Below are 24686 nucleotides of genomic sequence, written 5' to 3' on the forward strand. Positions count from 1 at the left end.
GTTTGTTTTTTCCTTTATTATTTAAACTGAAAAGACTAATCAATTAGGTTAATGAAAAGACTAACAGCAAATGAATGGTCCAAATCACTAGACAAGCTCAATGGTTGGAGCTCTCACTAGCCACCTTACAACCGTAATATATAAATTTAATAAAGTTCTAAATAATCTAATGGTGAGCAATGAAAACAAAAAAAGTTTTAATTTTGCATGCTCAATTTGCACAAAAGGCATTTCAATACCTGCTCAATTTGCACTCATGTCCTTTCACAAAAAACTACTAAGAAAAAATTGGAATATAATATTCTTCATGATGGAACAAAGAATCCTTGCATTATAAAAACCAGTATTTGAGGCTAGTATGCTCCAAGAATTTTTTCCTCCTTAGAAGCTTCTTCCTTTTTTTTTTTTTTTCCCCTCACTTAATCACTATGCTATCATTAATTCACTTTTATGGTTATAATATTCCTTTTGCAAAGGTGATCAAGTTTTCTCCTTTAAAATCCAAGACAAGAGCCTTTGGTTTCTTTGAAGGCAACAATTCACACATTTACTTAGCCAATATGGAACAAGAAAGAAAAGAAAGAGTTCAAGAGAGATCAATGGATATTAGTCTCAAAGACCTTTCTAAGCAACTTGAAGGAAAAATGGAAGTTCAAGAGAGATCAATGGATATTAGTCTCAAAGACCTCTCCAAGCAACTTGAAGATTTTGCTAAGGTTAGGAATTGGGAGAAATATCACAGCCCTAGGAATTTGCTACTTGCCATGGTAATTCTTTTACTATCAATTTCTACCATTTTCTTTTTTGCCTTTTATATGCTCTTCTCATTTCTGACTCAAAGTAGCATCTCTATGATGAGCAGAAATAGCATTTGTTGGTCACTTTTCATCCGTAAGTGTATTTGATAAAATAGCTAACATCATGAAGTTTTACCTTTGAATTCGAAACTCCATGACAATCTACTTTTTAATTACAGGAGCTGAAAAGTGATTATTTGTAAACTTTCCCTATTGAGAGACGGATTCAAGTTTCTTGATGGATTCGATCTTTGAGGTTCTTAACTTTGAACATATTAGACTTTTGAAATTATAGGTTTAGAATTTATCATTTTGTTGAAATTTTAGTAGTTTTCAACTTATATATGTTTATATTCTATTTGAAAAATATTAGGTTCAGTTGAACTATCAAGTATAGGTTGCTTCCACCTCTCTTGTCTCTAGCTAGGTTCACCAATGATCAATAGCTACCTCCTATTTTCCTCACTTTGAAAAGATGCATTAGTCTAAGATTTAGGACATGAAATTGCAGTAGTGCTTGATTGAAGAAAGAGTAAGAACTCATTTCTTGTTATTGGTAAAGCTTGTTTACCATATATAACCATTTACCAAGAAAAGAAATTATTTAAGTTAAATCATAAGCTTTACTTATTTTGGTTAATGGACTAATTCAATATTAGATCTCCCTTTGTTGAGGGAGTAGTAAGATTAATTTTTAGCTCTTGTTTCGTATAATTAGTTTCATGAAGTTTAAAGTGTATATCACCAATTATAGAATGTGTTGACATTTTACACGAGGTAATGATAGCCACATAACATGTGTACGAAAGAAGGTACCACTAGACAATTACACAATGTTTCATGATACCTATTGCATCTTGGCATGTACTACTTGGCAAGGTTTTGCACACAAGAAAAGGCATCTCTTTCCACTTGTTCAAAGATTCATGAAAGAAAAGGAAAAAAGTGCTAATAGCATATTTGATCCCTCAATTATTAATAAATTTCAATTTTATATCTAATTTACCACATTTAACATTCAATTAATTAAAATGTACACTTTTGATCCCTTTAATTGTAAATACTCATAAATTTACAAGAATTGCTAACCCTTTCACGATTTAACTACGTGCGAGTTATGCTAAATTTGTATTGTTACTCAATACTATAGAGTAATATAGTTCTAAAGAAAGTCCAAATATAACATATTTCCAAGTCCGTTGATCTTCTTGGAAGCTTTAAGTGGGTTGAGAACCATGATGTTTCAGGTTCAAACACCAGTGGAAGCAAAAACATTAAATTTCTTCTCATCTATCTAAACCTTGGTGCCCAGGCTGACCTAGAAACCAAGGTTATCAAAAAGAAAATATAATATCTTTCCTAACTAAAGGGAAAAAGTACACACTTTAATTAAATGAGGATTACATTAAATGTGATGCGTCAAATATCATAAGGTTTAAAATTAAAATTTATTAGTAACTGGAGGACTAAAAGTGTTACTCCATTATCTTTAATTTTTGTTATGCTAATAATTAGTGATGTTGAGAGGAGAATAAAGTTATATTAAGATAAATTCAGGTAGAATGTGATTCATATATCTTTTGTTGTCCAATTGAAAATTCAGGTAGGTGAAGTAGGGGAGTTATCAGAGATATTCCAATGGAAAGGAGAGGTGGACAAAGGGTTGCCAAATTGGGAGGAATCAGATAAAGAGCATCTTGGTGAAGAGTTATCTGATGTATTGCTCTATCTCATAAGATTGGCTGATATTTGTGGCATTGATCTTGGTGATGCTGCTGCTAAGAAAATGGTCAAGAATTCTATCAAATATCCTGAGCCCAAAGTCTTTTGATAAATGTTTTTTAATTACTAATAGTGTATTTGAAGAGTATTTTTTTTTTTTTTTTTTTTTTTTTTTTTGGGTGATGAAGAAAAAAAGATCATTTTGGTGAGACTAAAAATAAAACACACTTGTGCATCAATTACGATGTACTTAAATTGCAAAATTCCTTCGATGATTACAACAATTCTTATGCATCACTTTCAAGCAATTTACGATCGGCTAAATTGTGTTGTTTCAGTTTATATTGATATATCATCATAAATTGACTAATTTTAAGCTAATTACCATTAGCTTTTACGGCTCTCCTCGTTTATCCAAATCTGATCGTAGTAATATGAACAAGAAATAAGCAACTAAGGCCCCGTTTGGACATGGTTTGAAACCTGGTTTCAAACCATGTTTGGACATACAATTTGGATATTTTAAGTTGTATTTTTTCTTATAGATATAAAAACCCCACAAATTGTGAAAATTATCAAAACATTCTCAATTCTTATACAATCTTACCAAATGAGCAAATCATAGTTTATAACAAAATTAGTACACTACTAGAAGGCTTTTCTAAAAAATGCAACATCAATTAATCAAACTTTACTTCAACAAAATCGAAAATTTAACATGAATAGTAATGTAACTACTATTTAATATAATCTTCCCACATAAATTAAAGGTTGGTAGACATAAATAAAGGTTGGTGGAAGTTAATGAGATTGGTAAATGATTGATGGGGGTAATTGCTAAAAATATTTACCAACTTATGGATCTTTTTTTTACAAAATATTAACTTATGAGTTAAATTTTGTATTTAAAAAGTTAGAAACCGTGATTTCAAACTGCAAACCATGCTTTTTGGATGATTTGAATTCAAACAATGGTTTGAAAATTGATGGCCGAACGCCTACTGACTAAAAATAAATTTCACTTTTGTTATTGGTGATTGGTGAACGTGAAACCATGGGACCTTGAAGAAAGATGCTCTGTACCCTCTTTCTCTACGTAAAATTTAAGGCATTTTCCTCATCTTTTTTCTAGCTCAAAGTACATTTTCACATTAATGAAATTCTGCATATTCCTATAAGAAGAACGATTCTGATCGACTAGTGATACTTTATTTTGGTATTTCATATTCCCTCCGTCCCATAATAAGTGTCCTCTTAGCTAAAAACACGTATATTAAGAAATCAATAATGCAATGTGAAGTTTACCAAATTACCCTATATAATAAAAATAAATTACTTTTTCCTCTTGATTAGAGCATGCATAAGTAGTAAACCTTTTAACATTGGGAATCTAACAATACCAAGTTTCTATGTTGCTTCTCCAATCATCATTTAGATGTTACTCCCTTCGGATCAAAAAAGAGTCCACTTAGCCATTTGCACACCCCTTAAGAAACTACTCACTCCAAGAAAAAAAAAATGTAAATTGAATAAACAATCCCTAATTTAATAAGCATTAGGATTTGATCACATAACACTTAATAGGGCCAAATCTGAAAAGATAAGGTTAATTGTTTCTTGATTTAATAAGTGGACACTTTTTTTGACTCAAGAAAAAAAGGCTAAGTGGACGCTTTTTTTTATCCGGAGGGAGTACTTTAACTTGTCACTTTTTGTTTAAGGGTAGAATTGAAAAAAAATAGCTAATTTGTGTCTTGATTTCCTAATGTGACACTTATTATGAGACAAATTTTTTTGGCTAAGGTAACGAGACAGAGGGAGTACTTATTAGTTACTTCAATCTGAAAAATAGTGGAGAAATTGGCAAATAGCTATTATTTTACTGCTAATTAAGTTCTAACCAGTGTTTCAAAACTATCTAGTGTTTCATTAGCTTTTAATGCGAAAATAAAATTTTGATAAAAATATCGTTAGTTAAAACACGAAAAAACTTTTATTGGGATTTAAACATTTATCTGTTGAACTCCATGAATCATTTCTAGAGTTTGACAATAAAGGTTCGGACTCCTAGAATTAGTTCATGGAGTTTAAACTCCTTGAATTTGCTCATGAAACTTGACACTCCAACAAATTTTCACACTTACATCGTGCATGAATTTAAACTCCATGAATCGTTACTTAAGTTTGAACTGATAAGGGATTGAACTTCATGAATCATTCATAAAGCTAGTAATTCCAGCAAATTATCGAACCCGAGTTCCGCTTGTCAAAGCTTCAAATTCTAACACACATTGTTCAGTGTTTTAGTTAGAAATATATTTATTTTAATATTATTTTCGTTTTAAAAATGGTTATTTCACAATTAAATTTTAAACATGACTAAATATGAACAAGTTTCGAAAACTGATCATCCAAGCTACTAAATATTTTTTTTTTTTAAAAAAAAAAAAGAGCACCAAAATTGGGCCAAAAAATAATACCAAGAGGAAACAAAAACTCCATTACCCTACCATGACCTTTTCCGCACATATCGTAAAAGCAGCGGCTAATTTGAAAAACCGTTAAACGTGACAACCACTCCCTTCTCTCCTTTCTTAATTTGCATGTCTCACAATGCACTAACAATTAATTCTAAATTATTATTATTATTATTATTATATCTCACTTCTCATAGAAAGGATATGTAACTGACAAAAAAAATACACACAAAATCATCTGACCTACAAACCTTATTGTTCCACATCTAAACATTGAAATCCCAGGTTCTTTTTCTATCATTCCTGTTATGCTTATGATATTATTCTTTGACATGTTTCAAATCTTTGTTTTTCTTTTCTCCTGATGTGATCTTTCAGCTGTCACAATTTACAGACAAAAGTACTTGGTTATTGGCAAAGAGTCATTATATTGTCATTATATTTCTAATGTCGGATTAGGATTAACTAGGACATAAACTGGAAAATCTTGTTAAAATTATTCGTTTGGAAAATTCAGGATAAGCTAATCATAGGTTCTTCTTTCAATGAAAAAAAAATGTGGGACCGTTATGCTCATTATTGAACTTCTTGAGGTTGAATGGATCATAAGAAGGAAATTTAGGCCAAATTAGGATATATTCTAGAGACAAAAAGCGTTAGATGATTTTTATCCCATCTGCCTAAGCTGTGGTGGGTAAAGTCGCCTGAAAAACCTATACTGGTGAGAGATAGCAGGCACAAAATAGTTAAAGTGCGCGCAAAGTGGCTAGAAAACCAATGTTATCAATAAAAAGATGTGGATTGCAGGGATCATGATGGTTCAAGATTATGGTAGAAATGCTGGCGTTGGGGGAGGATTTTGATGTAACAATGTTACATTTAGGGGTTTCTTTTTTACATCTTTTATGTTCTATCTGAAACATCTTTTCTATGAGGAAGCTGGCGCAATTTGCTTGTCTCACCACTATCTACTAATCTTTTTGATCCATCTGTTCACTGGCATTATGTTGCTCGGACTCTTAAAAAAATGTCAACGGGTGTGTGTCAGATCATCCAAAAGTAGTGCATTTACCGAGGATCCGACACAGTATGAAAAAAAATTTGGAGAATCCGAGCAACATAGCAGGCCTGGCATAATCTTGCATTCTAACTTTGATACTTTTCTTTTTTTTTTTTTTAGTTTTGATCTGTATTTTCAATGGTAAATGATAGGAAGCTTTGTGCTTTTTATGTGCAGAAAAATAGGCAAATATGGAGGGAACACTATTTTCCCCTGCTTTGGAAGGAATGAAGCATGTCAAGTCTGAACATGGGGAGCTGATGACAAAGCCTTTCTTGGAAGTTTGCAAACTTGTATTGCCAATTCTAGGTTCAAACTTTTCTCTAAAATCGTCCTAAATGTTACTCGAAAATTGATGTAATGCCATTTTCTTTAATGCGTTGACGAAAATGATTAGTTGTGTGTGTTACACCTGAAAATATAGTCATCCGATAGGTTTATTTCTATCCGATAGCTCATTTTCAAGTGCCTAAAATTAGCTAATGTAATGTTATATTTTTAATATTGAAGCCAATTTCTGTGACTAGAGGTTGCCTGATGTTCACATATTCTGTGCTCAACTAATGCATATTTGAATTCTCCTGTATTGTTGTATTGTATTATCTCAAGTTTTGAAATGATCCTAATTCATTTGACACCGTGATTCCAGATAAATTTGGAGCTGCTATGACTGTGGTTAAATCTGACATCAACGGAAATATATCTGTAAGTTAGTCATTTCTTTGTTTCTTCTGTCTAAATATTACAAATATCACGACTTGTGATGCAGATTTCATGTGTAACAGTATCATTTAGAGTTCTTTTGAAAAACTCTGAGCCATTATGCAAAAAATGTGTCCTAATTAACTTCTAAAGTTGAGCAGATTTCAAAGAGAGGCCAGTAATTTTAGAGTTATATGTGGTAACAGACCTCATGTCAAAAATAAAAAACTGCAGGTTCGACAAAATTCGGTGATCATCAATGTTTCATTATTAAGACAATCATCTCAAGTAGTAACAGTGATCTAGAAGTTCAACTGTCCACTTAAGATGTTGCTGCAACCTTATATTTAACAATTTGAACAACACATCAAACATAAAGATTTTACATTGGTCCTAATGGTGAACTACTCGATGCCTGTCTCCTTACAGAGGTTAGAATCCAAGTATAACGATAACCCAACCAGATTCAACTACTTGTACAGTTTTGTACAGGCAGAAGTTGAGATAAAGACTGCTAAATCTTCATCCAGCTGTACCAACGGTCTGCTATGGTTAACAAGGTACGAGACGATGTTTCCATGATCCTCGTTTCAGACAACTTGTTCGTTTATTTGATGAACAAATTGTGCTTCCATATTGTGTTAAGATAAATTAGACTAATTGACCGTTCTGCTAATGCTGCAGAGCCATGGATTTCATAGTGGTGCTATTTCACAATTTAGCTCAGCATCAAGATTGGTCAATGTCCCAAGCTTGCAATGATTCTTACTCCAAGACGTTGAAGAAATGGCACGGATGGCTTGCTAGTTCAAGCTTTACGGTATTTTCTTCACTGTGGTTTCAGTCTAATAGTAGACCTAATACCAGGATTTCGAAAGAAAATGGCATGAAAGAGTGTAATGCTGTATGTACATTTAATTTTTGCTACCTGTAAAACGTGTTAACGTGTTTCTAAATGTGAATCCAAAGGTTGCAATAAAGCTTGCTCCAGAAAGGAAAAAGTTCATGGAGGTAATAGGTGGCACCGGTGACATCAATGGTGATATGGAAAAGTTCTGTACGACGTTTTCACCCATACTTCAGCAGATCCATAAATTCCTGGTATGACATTTAATACTCTTTGTCAAGTTTTCAACAGGACTAAGGTTGTGTGAAGTTTGTGAATGCTGCATGGTTTTTTGTTGCAGGCTAGTGTTGGCTTGGACAGTATGAAAGCTTCATGATCAACTTCTTCCCTTGATGACTACTTCTCCAGTTTCAGCATTGTTATATTTCTCCCAAATTGTCACCACATCTATTGCTTTTATTGTCAGTTCGCTCCGCTACAGTTCTATAATAATTTTTCTGGCCGCATCTTATATTACTCTGTTCTAATGTTTCTTCTTTTTTACAGCAGATTTTAATTAATATGGTAAAAGGAAAGGAAATGAGATGAGTTAATTGATAAATCCAAGAAAGATACTCTAATATTTTGATTTCCTGTTACAAGTTTCTTTTAGGATACTATGTCAAACTCACCACCACATTAAGCTGAGGCAAACTGATCTAAAATGTAAGAAAAGAATGGTATTAATCTCAATTCATTGATGCTAGTTGGAAATTCAGATTATACTATCTATATATCTTCCTCAAAATCCTAACATCATTTTCACGAGTTGGAAATTGAATTTAAAAGAAAAGATATAATTGTGCCTAAACTTTATATGGGATGGTTGTTGTTGATCAAGACAACTTCAGCTTCAGAAGTATTTTTCCATTTCATTAAGTGTCAGTACATGTTACTTGTTTGATCACGTTGTGAAGTTCTTCTTTGTCAAGTTCGCCAAACTCATTTTGCTCTTTTGCATGCTCAATCTATTCACCTATAGTTTGTGCGCACGCACAAGTGTAGGAGAGTAAAATTAGGACGAATACAAGCTATCCATTAAGTTTGGAAGTGTTCAATGATTCACTTTACTTGGAACACAATTCTAAGTGTAAATTGAATGATTTGCACAAGTCTCATGTGCCTTCATTCAATCAGCTATCTAATGATCTCTAAGTCGAATACAAGAACCTTATGTCATTATTTGTTTGGATTGTAGCCATCCAAATCCTCTTGATGGTGCCATCAATAATATGAAAACAATAGAGGTATGAATTAAGACATGAAATCCGAGCATTTGAAAACACATCACGCGATTTAAATCCAATACGAGTACATATGCAATGTACTCAAGAGCAAAATATCATAATCGTCGTGTGATTACATACATGATTCACATTCACACAAACTCATACATATCAACTGACACTCTCATTCAGAAATCTTTTGACAGTTACAAAGGGTGTTCTACTCAGATGTTCTCCTACTTTGGGAGAAAGTCCAGTACCTACTTCTTTGATATGTGACTTTGGAGTTAACGGAAGCTTATTTTCCAGCGGAGTAAATGGCAGGTGATTAAATCGCTGTGTTCCCTTCACTGGACGTAAGTAAACTAGGTGACCACGTGACAAGTTGTTGCACTTTGGAAGCTTACTCGCTGGTGTGACTAGCTCCTGTTCTTTAGGCACCTGAGCACTAGATTGATCCTAATTACACAAAAATAAAAAGTTCAATATCAAAGAGTATAAGAAGTCTTCTAAAGCCAGTTAAGTATTAACATACCCCTACTCCAAGGAAAGTGAATGACGGACTGTCAGCACCGAGGTGTTTCTCAATCAGCTTGCGCAGATCAGCTAGAGATGAATCTTTATCAACCTTTAGCGTGGTTTCAACACCAGGATTCTCTTTTGATGCAGCTTCCCATTTCACATGGACTTCCAGATCACCACAAGTAGGATTGAAGTTCTCCTTTGAATCATTTTCCTTATCATAAGAGCTCTTAAAAGTTCTTGTGTGATTAACCGCTGACTTTTTAATGGTCTCGGGATGCAAAAGATCATTGGAGAAACCTTCTTCAACAAGCACAGATGATGGATTATGAAAATCTTTTACAGAATAATCCTCTCCGATTGTCTTAACTGTAGGTGATAAGGAACCAGTATCTTCAAAATTCTTCTCTGAAAGCTCTCTATAATTTCCACAGAGTGTGAAAATGTTCTGAATAAGCGCTTGCCTAGAAGGGGCTGCACCCATACAAACATCATGATCGAGCAGATTGGAACATATTGTTTTTTCCTCAATGACCTCCTTCTGCACCTCCTCGTCAAGAGGAGGATTCTTCTCTATATCCCCTTCATCATCGCCCTCTTCATCTTCTTCAAATACGGTGCTCAAGATGCCTTTATTGGTGAAATGTGGCAACAACACGGCAGGATCTTCAACTTCTCGTGAATTGTTTATGTTAGGATAACCCAAAATTGCTTGAAAAGTGCTACCGGTGTCCCTCTTTCCAGTGTCCATATCGATTGATTGGTCCAAATCCATAGATTTTACCATCCCTGCATCTTCAGAGTAAATCTCCTGCAGCCTTTTCGCGAAAGTATTTTCCTCCACTTCTACTGATCCTCCACTTTCAGCCCTAGAGCGGCGAAGCTCAACTTCCATCTCGTCCAAGCGCCTCCGGAGCATTTCGAATTCTTGTTGCTGCTGGAACATTCTTTCTTCCATCTTCCTCCTTTCCATTTCAACAATTTCATCTGCCGTCTTCTGACATTCTTGTATCCTCTTCTCCAACTCACTCTTCAACATCTGAGTTCGCTCATTTACTTTAACATTGATCTCTTCCTCAGTTATCTCCGTCCCCTTTCCTTGTACTAACTCAAGTTTGGCCCTAAGCATAGCAACTTCTTCTTCTTTCTTCATAAGCTCTTTCTGAGCTTCGATACGCTCTTTCTCTTTCAACTTGTTCTCCGTCTGAAGCTTGCATATGAACTGATCCATAACAGCAATCCTTGATCCCAAAATAACTGTGGATGAAGAATCCTCACCTTTCTCCTTTAATGGTGTATGAGGACCACGGACAATGCACTTTGCTTTGGCACCGTATTCTAGAGTGGAGATGGTCTTGTGGAGCTCTTTCAGATCTGGGCTTGCACATAGTATCATAAGAATTTTGGACTTGTCATCCTCAAAAGAGTCCTAGACAAAATAGTTTTGAATCAACTTTCACAGTACATAAACACTTTAAAAAGCAATCTGCCATGCTATCAACAATATATACAAAACTTACCTGTAATAGCATGGTTAACTTGCTATCTCTAAATGGTACATGAGAATCACCATTGGCAATAGACTCAACAACCCTCTTCAATGCAATGTTTCCCTGGTTGATTTTTGCAGTCTGCAAGATTTAATATCAAGATACCAGTAAGACACAATCATATCAAACAGTTGGGTCATATTCTTTAAGTTACTTTAACTAAGCGAATTCTGAACTCTTACCTGCATTTTTGCTTCCAAACCAGTTTGACCAGCTTGTTCAATATTCTCAGAACCAGCCATGTCCACAAGCATTAGTCGCCCTCCCACTGTTGGAACGTCAAGGATTATCTGCAATGACATTTAGCCTCCTTAGAGAAATTGAAGACGAATATGCACTGCTAAAACTAGAAATTGAATGAACTTATTTCCTTGAAAAGTGATTAAACATATACCATGCAGTGGCTCCGCGAGCTCCTCTCATTACACAGAGTGCTCTTTACAATTCTTCTCTTTTCCACTTTTTGGATCTCTTTCGATATCTTTATGGCTTCAGTTCCCGAAATGAAAGTTGCATTTTTCGCCTTTTTACCTATAACTTCCAGCTTCACCTGCAAGTTAAAAGACAGGACCATGATTGTGCAGCCACATAAAAATCAGTAAGCACAGTCGTACCTAATTTTTCATTAAGTTTCACATGATAACCCTATATCATCTCCTAACAGACTTTAGGTACTGATTTCTAACTATAAACGTCTATTAGCCACTCAAATCAACATTTTTTTGATAAAGAAGATATATTGCATAAACTGTAGCAAGTCGAGTGGAATTGCTATTGACATGAAAACTTAAAACAATAAAAACCTTAATACTGGCTGCCACAAATTCAAGAATATCAGCTAGCACATTTTAAAAACTAGCGCATTATAAGCATTTTGCTTGATACAAATACGCACAGTCTTAAGTGAATAAAAAAGCAAAAATTTTCTCAAACCACAATTTAATGTTAAGGTTCATTCTGTTCAATAGCAGAATCAATAATACAGAACTAAACATGTTATACTAAAAACTCGCGAAACTTATCATTAGCAAAACAATATACAGACAAGACAAAATATCAAGATAATTGCCAGACGAAAAACTTTATTCTTTACCTTAGAAGCACTTGCCTTGGACCAACCAAAAGCAAATCCTCCACCACTATTAGTCGTCGATAACAAGTCATAAATCTCCTCATTATATATTTCCAAAATGGTAACCTGAACAAACGTACCAACACCAACCTTCTCATCACTATCTTCATTGCCATCACCTAATATATCCCTCAACGACTTATAAACAATTCCGGGCTGCTTTAAACTACCAAACATGGTATGACTTTTTCCAGAACCAGTTGGTCCATACATCATTATAGTACACTTATCCCCTAATTTCACCCCATCAATTCTTGACTCAACAAACTTCTTATAAAACTCATCGAGGTCCTCTTCCTCCGATAACGACACCCCATCAAGGGTAAAATCCCTATACCCTATATCAGTCCTAACGCGTAAAGACCTACTATCAGAATTTACTTGTAAAGCTGATAAAGATTTCTCCTTTTTATCGGGGTAATCGCGTATTCTACCAATAACCTCAACGGGGTGCTCGGGATGTTGGGCCCCTTCTTTCATCGCTGTGGAATTAGGATTTGGTGAAGGTTTTACTGAGGTGAAGTTTAGGCGATGTTTGGATTGTGGGGTTCTTGAATTTTGATGAGTTTGGTGTAGTTTTGATGAGGGAGTTGGAGTTGTATGATTTTTTGATGAAGGTGTAGGAGCCATTGATGAAATGGGGTTTCTTTTTAACAATCACTGATTGAATTTTCAAGAAAATTTCAAGATTTTACAGACCAAGATTAAGTATTTAAAATGGGGTTTTTTTTTCCAGTCACTGTTTGAATTTTCAAGATTTTACAGACCAAGATTGAGGGGTTTGAAATGGGGCTTTTTTAGTCACTGATTGGATTTTCAAGATTTGATTTTTTGTGGAGATTATAGAGCTAAAAATGGAAAATTTGGGCAGATAGAAATGGGGTTTTTCAGAATGGAAGAGAGAGAAATTTGGTTTTGTAATTTTGGATGTTTTGTTTTGAAAGTTCAAAACTTCAAATGAAACCTTCTAGACGTTTGGTAACGGCTAGTTTCAATTTTTTGTTTTGAAATTACGATTTGCTGGGCCAGGGTCAGTACTTGGGCCAGCCCAAGTTGAGTTCACCTGTCATTTACCTGGCTTATTTACACAAATAGCCCTTTTTTATGCCACCATTTAAATATTATCCCTCTTTCAAGATTGTGCAAGTAGCATTTGGATCGACAAATACTAGACCGTCATCTAATGTCTTCAAAATTATAGATCATGATCTAACTTCTTCTCGTTAGATTTTCAGTTTGTTTAAAACGGATCTTCCCCTAAGTTGCAAGAAAAATAAAAAGATGATTATATTATGAAATGGTCATCCAAAAAAGGGATAACTGGCGAAAATTTCTGCATTTATCTTTTTAATTTTTTGCCTTCTAACCTTTTACTTTTTAACTTGGTAAATAAACATCCGAAAAGATCTGATAATTTAACATTAAAAAGCCTCTTTCTACCTTTTCTTCTTCGTTTTGTGTCTTTTTGGCTTCTAAGTTATAAAGTTTGAAAAAGCAGAGTTATTTGTCTATGTTTTTTTATAGGGATAATTCTTTTTCGAAAGGAAAGACGAGTTGCCTTGTTTCTAAGTAATAAAGTAAAATACTTAGTCAAAATAAATGTGCTTATAAGCTGAAAGGTCATAAGCTGCTGGCGAGTGTTGATTAACTTATGCATTTTTGCTGATTTTGACCTTTGACTTTAAATACTTTAGATATTTACTAAACACTAGAAAAATGATCTATATATTCTATCCCAACTTATTTAAACATGGACGTGTAGATCAAAGGATTTTTTTTTTTTTTTTTTTTTTTTTTTTGGGAGGGAGTTCTACAAAGCTCTTCTTATCAAGTAGCAAAACCAAGGTAGTTGTTCATTTACATCAGTTGCTCCTCATCATTTCGTGAATCCTTAAATAAACGGAGGAGCCTATTTCCTTTATGTTCTCCATGTTCCCGTGATCCTACTTCTTGCATATTGCATTGACATTAATTCAAAGAGAGGTTTGAATCATGGAACTCTATAGTTGTGGGGAATGGCATTTACTTTGTCACTGCTTTCAACTCGAACTATGTATACATTGCTATGCAATGCTCTTTGATCTATCAATCAACTTTGTGTGAGTCTCGTAGGTGGACATATTAGTTGACCATGTGTGTGTCTCGTAGGTGAATGTATTGAACCGAAATAAGATCTTAGATTGACTTCCTCGAACAGAAATAAGATTTAAGATTGACTTCTTGATACACTAACTTACCATAATAATAAATAGAATTAATGGTGACTCCAAGCAGCAAGCATCACAATTAACGACATTCCCCATCACAAACAGTTCCACTTCAAAGGGAATAGACTCCCGCAAAGAGCATTCGTGTTTGGTCTATTTACTACATAGAGCTTCTTGTATGTCTTTCTCGGATAGGATTATTGCCAGTTTTATTCACTCCAGAGTTGTTGAGTAATTCTATAAGTTTTTCTATTATAATTACTGCTCCTTACCTCATATGTATTCTTGAAATCTCACTGCATAATTCCTCACAGCTGTTAATAGTCACATGTCAAATTTACTGTATACATAATCGAATTTGCAGTGGCATTACAACTTTGCAAGCTGTGGACCAGCAGAATAATGTTGAACATATTTATACATTTGATATGTTGTTACATTAAACTATAGCAACAAAATATTGTGGGAAAACTATATATATTGCAGCCCAACTTATGCGATAACAAAAACTCTAAGCTCTCCCTTGTCTCCTCTTGTTACACGTGTATCAGAATCGATGTACGTAACATCAAAATCACCACTTCCTGTATTTGATGATGGCCTGAACTGATCTGGTATCTGAGGCACCTCTAATTGTGGTAGCTGTGATAAGTTCCCGGTTGTCTTCACTGTAGTTTTCTCGAATTTAATCTTAATCGTGGATGATCCTATTTGTGGAAATATATAAAAATGACATGAGTCAGGAAAACCTTAAAACTTCTGTTCTGCATAAAGACAACTTTCTTGGCCGAAAAGATCAGAGAATACTACAAAACCAACCTATCAGTTCAAATTTGTGTGCTAAAGTGGCAGTTGCTTCAATAGGTGGGAAAGGCCAGGGAGCACCTAATTCAAGCTCCACTATATTGTCAAAATCCTTGCTTACTACATCAATTCTTTGAAACACCTGATCAAAACAAATCAGCCAGTTATGCTACTGTGTATCAAAATTATATTAAGACAAATAGCAGTGAAATAGGATGCTCTACATTGTTCTGCAGCAAGCTAAAAAACAGACATATTGATCAGTATAAATGCATGGAAAGTCAGCTCAGAGAGAATTAAATCTGCTCTTTTAGCTTTACCTGACCAAGAGTAATGGGAAGAAGTCTTCCAGTCGGGGGTCCAGGACGACTTCCACCAAGAGTGCGAGATGAGAATGCACTGCTGTAAATCAATTTCCACCTCCCTTGAAGTTTATCAAGATCAGCTGTGAGATCTACAGCTCCTGCGCAAGATTCTAGCTCCTTGGCAGCAGCATCTGCCTTCTTTAGATCATCTTCACTTGCGGCAAGACCTCTGTTCAGCCCAGAAACAGCACTCTGCAAGTGATCAAAACATTTTTCAAGAGGAACCTGACTTGCTATAATTATAATATATAACAAGAGTATCCATGTCTCTCCTATAGCTTTAGTGGCAGATGATTTATAAGGATATGTCATTGTATGAAGAAATTAAAATTAGAAAGATTAAACTCCATGGAAAAGAGGAAAAAAACTTCAAACAGTAAGAAGAGAGGTCATGGAAATTCTTAAAGCCAATGAGTATACATTTCCTCTTTAAGTTTGGGGGAAAAGAAACTAGTCGGTTTGGAAATTCTTCTTCATTCAAAGAATTAACTGGCAAGGTGTATTCTCTGATTCTCAAACTCAAGCATCAGTAATCACTTGGATCCTGATTCAGTTGTGAAAAGACACTCTATGGTTCTTTTTTCCCTAAACATCCCCACCTTGACCTAAATGTTATCTGCTTCTCGGCTTCTACAGTCTACAGCAATCTACCAGCATGGGCTGTATGGTCATTAGCATTGTTATGACTTATGACAGATATCTCTGCAACATTAATTTATACAGACGTTGAGGAAAAGTCAAAACCTACAGTAAGCAATTGTTGTCAGATAGATAAATAGATACAGATGCAGGTTATTATAAGCCCAATTTGTACATTATCTTTGTAAATGCTACACTACATGCCCGTAGCTAATATTAACTGTTTTGAAGTATAACATTGAGTGAATGTCAGTTCACAGCTGACTATTGCATAATGGCTGAAGAATAAACACATCAGATAAACACATCAGAAAGGTTAACAGGTTGGTTCTGTATGAATTTTAGAAGCCATATATTTCTAACAGGAAGAAGAATGCCTGCCATCGTTTTATTAATTGTTATTACAAATAAGTCAAATAACAGAAATTCAGCACTTTCAAAAGTATATTCTCATCTGATAACCCATATCGTGATAATCACAAATTTTTGGACTCTCTTCGTGCAAAATAATATGTACATTCATGTTGCTTGTCAGTTTGGATCCAATGAAGAAACCACATGATAATATAGATTCAACCACAGTTTTGAAATAGAAGTATGTGCCGCGTATTGAAATGGCCATTTCGTTAAATGCTGATATTGTTGTGAATCATGTCTTAAGATATTGAGTATGCAATCTAGAGAACACGTGGAAATAACATGGTTACAAGTAACCAACTAAACCTTTTAAATAACACATTGAAAACATAATTGAAATACTGAACATCCTATATTAGCAAGAATATGTAGAGGAATTCAAGTTATTGCAGGACATAACGTGAAACTGGAAAGATAGTTAAGTATATCTTACATTTGAAAACCATTTGAATTAAATTGATGATTAATCTCTACGATTAATATCCGCATAACCACCACCAGGATCCAAATTTGATTCTGACCCAACGGACTTTAGGAATTTCCAAAATTTTACATATGTACAAATAGGATACATTATAAACATATGGTATCCAAATAAGTGCGTGTAATTCCTGGTACTAGTATGCAAAGTCTGTCCTGTAATCAAATTCCAAATATCAAATCACAAACTAAAAGTTTCAAAATTTATGTATCAATTTAGAGGGAAGCAATAGAGGTAGATTTAGCCTTGATCTATCATTTACCTCATCACACTTAATCCCTCAGTAACTCGAGTTGTTTAGGTGGTAACAAATAAGATGAACATTACTTGGATAACTATGTACTTACATAAGAGAAACCAGAAATCAAGCCAAGATATTCAATTCAATCCAACTATTCAACCCCAAACTAGTTGGAGTCAGTCAGCTATATGGGGTTGATTTTCTTATATGTATAGTCAACTAATAGTTATTATCTCAGAGAGTCACCTTTGTTCTTGATTCCAACAAAGAAAACGAATCTCTGAGATAATAACTATTAGTCTGAGAAATCAACTCTAGCCTATCTACCACAGGATAATGAAAATTTCATAAGACAATTACCAATAATCAAGAAAAAGAATCCAAGACACACCCATCAAAGGAAAACATAAATAACTGTATATATAGGGAAGTTAGTTAGAACAAAAAAGATTAATAATTCAAGATTAAGAGAGTAGTTAAGGAGATACCAATAATTTGAGTTTGAGTGAGGCAGCTTTAGCTTCATTAATACGGTCAGGTAGTTTCTCAGTGAAAGAGACAGCATCATCAATACCTGAAGACACTGCATCATCAAGACCCGCTTTGCAAATTAAACTTCTCCTTTCACCTAATAATCTTTCACTACTTGCCTTGCTTAGATGTCGTGGCAAAGTATTTTTTGGTAAAGAAGAAGATGAAGAATGATTGTTGTGAGAAAGAGGAATTGCAGAGTGAAGTAGAGAAGCCATTTGGTTGAGCTGAATGGATGAATTTCAACTCAATTAAGGAAAGGTAGTTTTTGAAGAGAAAAACGAAGAGTTTGATTGGTGATAACAGGTTTATAGTAGAATAGAAAAAGTGTGATGGACCAAGTTCCAATAATGTGTTTGGTCCTAAATGTGCCCTGTCATAGTATAGGTCGGTAGCAATTTGCCACCGCACGACCAATGTCGAGATGCTTGTAGTAACTGGATGGCCTATGCCTGCACACGGACCAAACACTTTGGATACCAAACACTTTGGATTATAATGTATATATGTATATGTAGTTGTGTTTAGATAGTGATATATATATATATATATTATGTTCAAAATACGATTAATATAATATTATCATTTGTACTTCGGATTTAAAATTTTATTATATTCGTGTTTGCTACGAAAATTTATTAATACTTTTTAAAAAAGAAGACTTGTTTAAAAGAAAACTATTTTCCTCTCTTTGAGATAAAATAATAGCAATATTTAAGCATCAGTTGATATTTTCAATTTTAATTCGATTAATATAAAGGCGTAAAATATTTATTATTTTTTATCAAATTTTGATTTGGATAATTCTAATTCAAATTATTAAATTAATTTTACATGTTTAAAACGAAATAAAGTAGAAATTGATTTTCTATTTAAACGAAGAAACGCTATTTTTTAATTTTTGTTAAATATTCTCGGTTTAGCTCATTTTACTTGTCATGTTGTCTTTTGCATGATTTTTTAAGGAAACGTGAATTAGAATTATAATTTGACTAATTTACCTTATTCATTATTTGATCTTCATTTGATATTAATCTCTTTTCACATTTATTAGAGTAAGAATAAAAATAAAAAAGTAGTTAAATTCTATCTTATTTTAAAATATAAATATTTTAAGTATATTTATTTGAGTAAACATAACAATAAATGACATGGCGGAATAGCAAATACAGCAATTAAATATTTTGAAGAAAATTAATAATATGGGGTCCATGTTTTTTCTTTGTGTAATAATTTCATTTATTCCACTTAATGGGTTAATACGCATGTGGCAATGAATCCACTATTATTGACTTGATGGGGATACTTTGGGAATTATATGAATATTGTTTGATTTTTTAATATATGGGGTGCACGTTTTTTTTTGTTTTTGACATTGCTTTTTTTTTTTAATATGGGTTTCACTTTTTTTTCATGAGTTTGAAGAGGGTGGGGTCCGCTTTTTAAAAAAAAAAATATTGCTTGGCGTTTTAAGTATGGGGTCCATCTTTTTTTTTTTTTTTTTTTAAGAGTGGACGATGACAAGCATAGGTAAACTTGCTTCTATATAGTAGAAAAATAGAAATATAATAAAGTATTTCTATCTACTTTTTTGAAGAGTTGGTAATATAAAGTATAAAATGTCATTTTTTTGCCTTTAAATAAAAAAATGGGTGGGATCACAAAGAATTTTTTTGCCCTTAAATAAAAAAGTGGGACCGAAAACGGACGATGATCTTGCCTCTATAAACTGGCTCTTCTAGATAGTAATAAAGTAATACATATATTATGTTCAAAACACGATTAATATAACATTGTAGTTTGTGCTCCGTATCCAAAATTTTATTATATTAGTGTTTGCTACGAATACAAAGTTGGCAAAAATTTATTAATATTTTTTAAAAGAGAAGACTTATTTAAAAGGAAACTATTTTTCTCTCTTTGAGATAAAACAATAAGAATATTTAAGCATCGAGTTGATACTTTGAATTTTGATTCGATTAATTTAAAGGTGTAAAATATTTCTATTGTTAATGTATGTAGATTGGGCCTAAACAATACCTATTATTTTTTATCAAATTTTGATTTGGATAATTCTAATTCATATTATTATATTAATTTTACATGTTTAAAATGAAACAAAGTAGAAATTTCACTTTCTATTTAAACGAAGAGCTATTATTTTTTAATTTTTGGTGAATATTTTTAGTTTAGCTCATTTTACTTGTCATGTTGTCTTTTGCATTTTTTTTTTAAGGAAATGTCAATTAGAATTATAATTTGACTAATTTACTTTATTTATTATTTGATCTCCATTTAATATTATTTTTTCTTTTACGGCATTAATCTTTTTTCACATTTATTAGAGTAAGGAAAAAATGGAAAAGTAATTAAATTCTATCTTATTTTAATATATAAATATTTTAAGTATGTTGCTGTACAATAATTTTATTTGCTCCCACTAATGGGTCGATACGCATGTGGCAATGAATCCATCATTATTGATTTAATGAGATACTTTGGAAATTACATGAATATTGTTTGATTTTTTAATATGGGATGTACTTTTTTTTTGACATTGTTTATTTTTTTAATGTGGGATTCACTTTTTTTTTTTAATATTGCTTGATTTTGTTAATATGGGGTCCACTTTTTTTTCCGTGAGTTTGGAGATGATGGGTTTCACTTTTTTTTCTTCTTCTTTTTTTAATATTGGTTGGTGTTTAATATGGAGCCCACACTTTTTTTTTGGGTTTCACTTTTTTTTCTTCATTTTTTTTTTTTTTAATATTGGTTGGTGTTTTGTATGGAGCTCACACTTTTTTTAAAAAAAATATTAGTTGGTGAAAAGTATGGGGCCACACTTTTTTTTTTTTTAATTGGAACGGACGACGAAAAAGTTGGGCCAAGTGGCTCTTCTATATAGTTAAAACTAGGGGTGAACATGGTACTGTGTGATACGGTATTGCAAAGTTCGGTGTAATAATTTTGATTTTCGATTTTTGAAAATACTATATCATTATCATACCAAATTAATTAGTATAGTTCAGTATTTTTTAGTTCGATTTCAGTGTTTTTCGGTATGGTAAATTGGTAACCATGGTTTGTTTAACTTCGACGTACATATACTTATATAATAGATAATTACGACTTCAGCTATTCAAGAACCGTCTCAGTTATATTGTACCAATACCTGCACATGTAAATATATTCAAAAGAAGCACAATTAATCCCCTTCGTAAATCAATTACACAAAAAAGGCATTTCAATTAAAATAGATTAATCAAAATTCCAATGTTTAAACAATTAATTTTGCACTAATACTTGTTTATATATTTGTTAGTATTAAAATATTAATATATATGACTTGTATATGTAACCATATACTTCGGTATGGTATTCGGTATTTCGGTATATTATTTATAAATACCGAATACCGAACTTTTTAAAAATGCATACCAAATACCGTACCAAGTACCATAATACCAAAATCACGATATAAAAAAATTCAGTTTTGGTATGGTAATCGGTATATACCAAACCATGCCCACCCCTAGTGGTATCCCATTCATAGTTACTTTTTCTCTTAAGCTACTTGTTTAGTATAGTTGGCTACCTGAACTTTAATCTTATTAGTGAGGGTTCGAATCTCCACATTGTAATCTCCTCCTGCATTTTTCCTTCCCCTACCCCCTATGTAATTAAAAAAAAAAAGTGTACTTCCGTTTTAATTGATGTGTATTTGATTGGAATACAGAATTTAAGACTTTTGAAGTTTATTACTTTAAACAACAACATATTCAGTGAACTCCCACAAGTGCGATTTAGGGAGGTGGTGTGTACTATGCTTTATCACTATCTTGTGAAGATAGAGAGGTTATTTTCGATAGACCCTTGACTCAAGTAAAGCATATCAAAAGCGGTATGGAAAGGAAATACAATAGTAAAGAAGTCATGTTGAAAATAGTTGAGAAAATAACAACAACAACAACAACAAATAATACGATAATCGAAGTAAAAGAAACAACGGGTAATAATAAAATCAAAGAATAAGGTAGTAGGAGAGTAATAATAACTATACTGTAAGAGAAACTAGATAACATTCGACTACCTACTACCCTAATCCTCGACCTCCATATACTTCTATCTAGGGTTATGTCCCAATAAGCTGCAGGTTTGCCATGACGTGTCTAATCACCTCTCTCGGCCCACCTCTACCTCTCCTCAGTCCCACCATAGTAAACCTCTCACACCAGTGGCGAAGCCACATAGAGCCAAGGGTGTTCATCCGAATCCCCTCGGCCAAACAAATACTATTTTTACAAGGTTAAACTTATTTTTTATGTATATATAGTAGATGTTGAACCCCCTTAGGCTTCTTTGTATGTTTACTTTTTTTTATATTTTGAACCCCCTCGGCGGAAATCCTGATTCCGCCATTGCTCACACTTCCTCACTGGGGCATCTATGCATCAGCTCTTCACATGTCCGGACCATCTCAACCTCACCTCGCTCATCTCATCGACCATGGAGGCCATTTCCACCTTATCCTGAATATTTTTGTTCTGAATTCTATCTCTCGTAGTATGCCCATACCTCAATTTTCACATCCTCATTTCCATTATTTTCATCTTCTGGACGAGCGAGTTCTTGACCGGCCACCACTCCGCCCCATACAACATAATTGGTCTAACGACCACTTTGTAAAACTTAGGCACATCCACTTTATATTATTACCTTAACATATTATAATATAATTGTTGCTATAAAAAATTTCATTAAAGGTAAACATTTGAAGTTTTAATTAAACTATTTTTAAATTTAGCAAAGATTTTTTTTTTGTTTTTGTTTTTTAAACAAACTAAACAAGATAGGTTCACATGAAATTGAAATATTGATAGATATTTTTGGAATTTTTTGTTTTTCTTCTTCCATTGGGGCCTTGTTTTTGTCGGGGAGAAGGGGGAAACAAGACTTTGCTAGTGTAATGTTGCATCAAGCAAGAAAAGAAAACGACACCAAGTTATGCAACTCTTTCTCTTCTCTGGGCATTTTTTGGAGTTTAACTTTCATGTATTGAAAGTATAAAATATTTTTAATTAATTCAATTACTGTGAGAATCTATCTACACAATCATACTACTTATAAACTAATTACAAGATAAATTTTTACTTCCTCCGTTCACTTTTACTTGTCCAAAGATTTCAAAAATAGATTTTCACTTTTATTTGTCACTTTTAAAGATATCAAGACAAGATAATTTCTTTTTTCCTATTTTTACCCATAGTATTAAATACTCACTTCAAATCATTTTTTAAATCCAATAAAAATATACACCATTTAATATGGGTATATTGGTAATTATGCACTTTATGTATTATTTTTTAAGGGGTGTGCATAATTAAAAATGAACAAGTAAAAGTGAACGGAAACACTATAACAAACAATGAGTATTTGGTGGTACTAGTAGTAGGTTTAATTGTCTAGTTTTGTGTTGAATCGAAAATCGACGGGATCCATTTTTCGATAGCGTGGTGGTCGAAATTGTGCCTTGTGATATCATATGTATGGCAGGTAATAATGTGGGCACCATAAGACGTGAAGATGCTTGTAACATCCCATTTGGCCTTCCCTTTGTCTCTTTTTACTTTTTTTTTGTACCTCGTTTTCAATTGACGCACACTTATTTAATTCGGTACAATTTTTCTTTTTCTTTTTTTGAAGTAAGTAAGACATTTAATATTGTCACGTTTAATATTAGTAGTCGGTAGCAATGTGGAGCCATCAGTGTAGAGATGTTTGTAATATCCCATTAATATTTCCTTTCTACCTTTTTAGTGCCTTGTACCGAGTTTTTTTTTTTTTTTAAAGAAAGTAAGACTTTTAAAACTTATCATGTTAAATCTATTAATATTTGTGTTGTTGTAAAAGCTTAACATTAAAGATAAAATTGAGAAATTTAAATTAAATTATTTTTAAATTAAGCAAAAAATTAATTATTTTTAAAACAAACTAAAAAATAAGTTCACATCAATTGAAACTAGGACATATAGATTTTGTTGGACTTTTTTGTTTTTCTTCTTCCTTTTGGGGCCTTGTTTTGGTTTGTTATACTCCCTCCGGATAAAAAAAATAGTTAATTAGCCCAGTTTAATGGTAAAATACTAAATCTTAGCTAATAAAAAATAGGTAATTTAACTAAACTACCCCTAATTAAATAGGCATTGGGACTTGATCATATAACACTTAATAGGGGCAAATATGGAAAAACAAGATTAATTCTTTCTTGATTTGCTAAGTGGACTTTTTTTTTTATCCAAGAAAAAAAGGCTAAGTGGACTCTTTTTTGATCCGGAGGGAATAGTAATGTTGCATCAGGCATGAAAAGAAAATGAAACCAAGTTATGCAACTCGTTCTCTTTCCTGAGCATGTTTTGGAGTATAACTTTCATGCTTTGCTAATTTGAAAAATATTTAATAAATTTAATCAGTATAAGAAAATATTTATATAATTATATTACTTACTTATAAACTAATTAATAGATAAATCTTTATGATAAACATTACATTAATTTAGTAACCTGATGTAACAACTCCAAGGGCTGTCACAAGTTCAAGTCCTCCGAATAATCTTCATTAACAATCGAGTCCAGCAAACAGAACCTTTTTGTGCATTTGCATAACTTGGAATTTCAGATTCTATAAATCAGCTTGATGTGTTGGCCTATCATCGAGAATAGGGGCGAAGCCGGAGATCAAAATATGAAATCGATCGAACTTCGTAACTTTGGTCCGAATCTTATATTTGTCTTAAGAATTTTATTTAATATGCATAAAAGAGCTACAATTCTAAACTTATACACTTCAAATCCTGATTTTTCTTGCGTGGATTTCCCTTCAAAGGCATTGGTCTTTAATTTTCTCCTCAAAATTGCTGGTCTTTAATTT

General features: G+C 33.0%; 4 protein-coding genes across 4 annotated transcripts; 2 read left to right on the forward strand and 2 right to left on the reverse strand.

Moving 5' to 3' along the window:
• Nucleotides 1-263: 263 nt before the first annotated feature.
• On the forward strand, nucleotides 264-2688 carry LOC132068190 (uncharacterized). The gene is made up of 2 exons (XM_059461701.1): nucleotides 264-767; nucleotides 2401-2688. The coding sequence occupies exons 1-2, from the start codon at nucleotides 429-431 to the stop codon at nucleotides 2626-2628; spliced, it is 567 nt and encodes a 188-aa protein (XP_059317684.1). The 5' UTR covers nucleotides 264-428; the 3' UTR covers nucleotides 2629-2688.
• Nucleotides 2689-5211: 2523 nt separating this feature from the next.
• On the forward strand, nucleotides 5212-8121 carry LOC132068198 (glycolipid transfer protein 1-like). Its single transcript, XM_059461711.1, has 7 exons — nucleotides 5212-5281; nucleotides 6234-6365; nucleotides 6706-6761; nucleotides 7188-7318; nucleotides 7443-7578; nucleotides 7728-7859; nucleotides 7946-8121. Exons 2-7 carry the CDS (start codon nucleotides 6248-6250, stop codon nucleotides 7979-7981), a joined length of 609 nt encoding a protein of 202 aa, XP_059317694.1. The 5' UTR covers nucleotides 5212-5281; nucleotides 6234-6247; the 3' UTR covers nucleotides 7982-8121.
• Nucleotides 8122-8863: 742 nt separating this feature from the next.
• LOC132034322 (kinesin-like protein KIN-10A) lies at nucleotides 8864-13025 on the reverse strand. The gene is made up of 6 exons (XM_059424661.1): nucleotides 12036-13025; nucleotides 11337-11492; nucleotides 11125-11232; nucleotides 10913-11023; nucleotides 9406-10821; nucleotides 8864-9329 (listed from the first exon to the last, which is right to left on the reverse strand). Exons 1-6 carry the CDS (start codon nucleotides 12702-12704, stop codon nucleotides 9042-9044), a joined length of 2748 nt encoding a protein of 915 aa, XP_059280644.1. The 5' UTR covers nucleotides 12705-13025; the 3' UTR covers nucleotides 8864-9041.
• A 1580-nt stretch (nucleotides 13026-14605) lies between these two features.
• On the reverse strand, nucleotides 14606-18076 carry LOC132034391 (plastid-lipid-associated protein 6, chloroplastic). The gene is made up of 4 exons (XM_059424767.1): nucleotides 17717-18076; nucleotides 15406-15642; nucleotides 15101-15227; nucleotides 14606-14988 (listed from the first exon to the last, which is right to left on the reverse strand). The coding sequence occupies exons 1-4, from the start codon at nucleotides 17975-17977 to the stop codon at nucleotides 14774-14776; spliced, it is 840 nt and encodes a 279-aa protein (XP_059280750.1). The 5' UTR covers nucleotides 17978-18076; the 3' UTR covers nucleotides 14606-14773.
• Nucleotides 18077-24686: the final 6610 nt, after the last annotated feature.

This window comes from Lycium ferocissimum, chromosome 1, assembly GCF_029784015.1.
Source record: "Lycium ferocissimum isolate CSIRO_LF1 chromosome 1, AGI_CSIRO_Lferr_CH_V1, whole genome shotgun sequence".
Lineage (NCBI taxonomy): Eukaryota > Viridiplantae > Streptophyta > Magnoliopsida > Solanales > Solanaceae > Lycium > Lycium ferocissimum.

Bases quoted from the DNA above. Each gene is read 5' to 3' on its own strand.
- LOC132068190 (XM_059461701.1), top strand. From the start codon at position 429: ATGCTATCATTAATTCACTTTTATGGTTATAATATTCCTTTTGCAAAG. The intron at 768-2,400 runs GTAATTCTTTTA...TTGAAAATTCAG, and splicing joins GGAATTTGCTACTTGCCATG to GTAGGTGAAGTAGGGGAGTT.
- LOC132068198 (XM_059461711.1), top strand. From the start codon at position 6,248: ATGGAGGGAACACTATTTTCCCCTGCTTTGGAAGGAATGAAGCATGTC. The intron at 7,319-7,442 runs GTACGAGACGAT...CTAATGCTGCAG, and splicing joins GGTCTGCTATGGTTAACAAG to AGCCATGGATTTCATAGTGG. The intron at 7,860-7,945 runs GTATGACATTTA...TTTTTGTTGCAG, and splicing joins AGCAGATCCATAAATTCCTG to GCTAGTGTTGGCTTGGACAG.
- LOC132034322 (XM_059424661.1), bottom strand. From the start codon at position 12,704: ATGGCTCCTACACCTTCATCAAAAAATCATACAACTCCAACTCCCTCA. The intron at 11,493-12,035 runs GTAAAGAATAAA...TTTAACTTGCAG, and splicing joins CCAAGGCAAGTGCTTCTAAG to GTGAAGCTGGAAGTTATAGG. The intron at 10,822-10,912 runs GTAAGTTTTGTA...TATTTTGTCTAG, and splicing joins AGTTAACCATGCTATTACAG to GACTCTTTTGAGGATGACAA.
- LOC132034391 (XM_059424767.1), bottom strand. From the start codon at position 17,977: ATGGCTTCTCTACTTCACTCTGCAATTCCTCTTTCTCACAACAATCAT. The intron at 15,643-17,716 runs GTATCTCCTTAA...GATCACTTGCAG, and splicing joins CACTCAAACTCAAATTATTG to AGTGCTGTTTCTGGGCTGAA. The intron at 15,228-15,405 runs GTAAAGCTAAAA...TGTTTTGATCAG, and splicing joins TTCCCATTACTCTTGGTCAG to GTGTTTCAAAGAATTGATGT.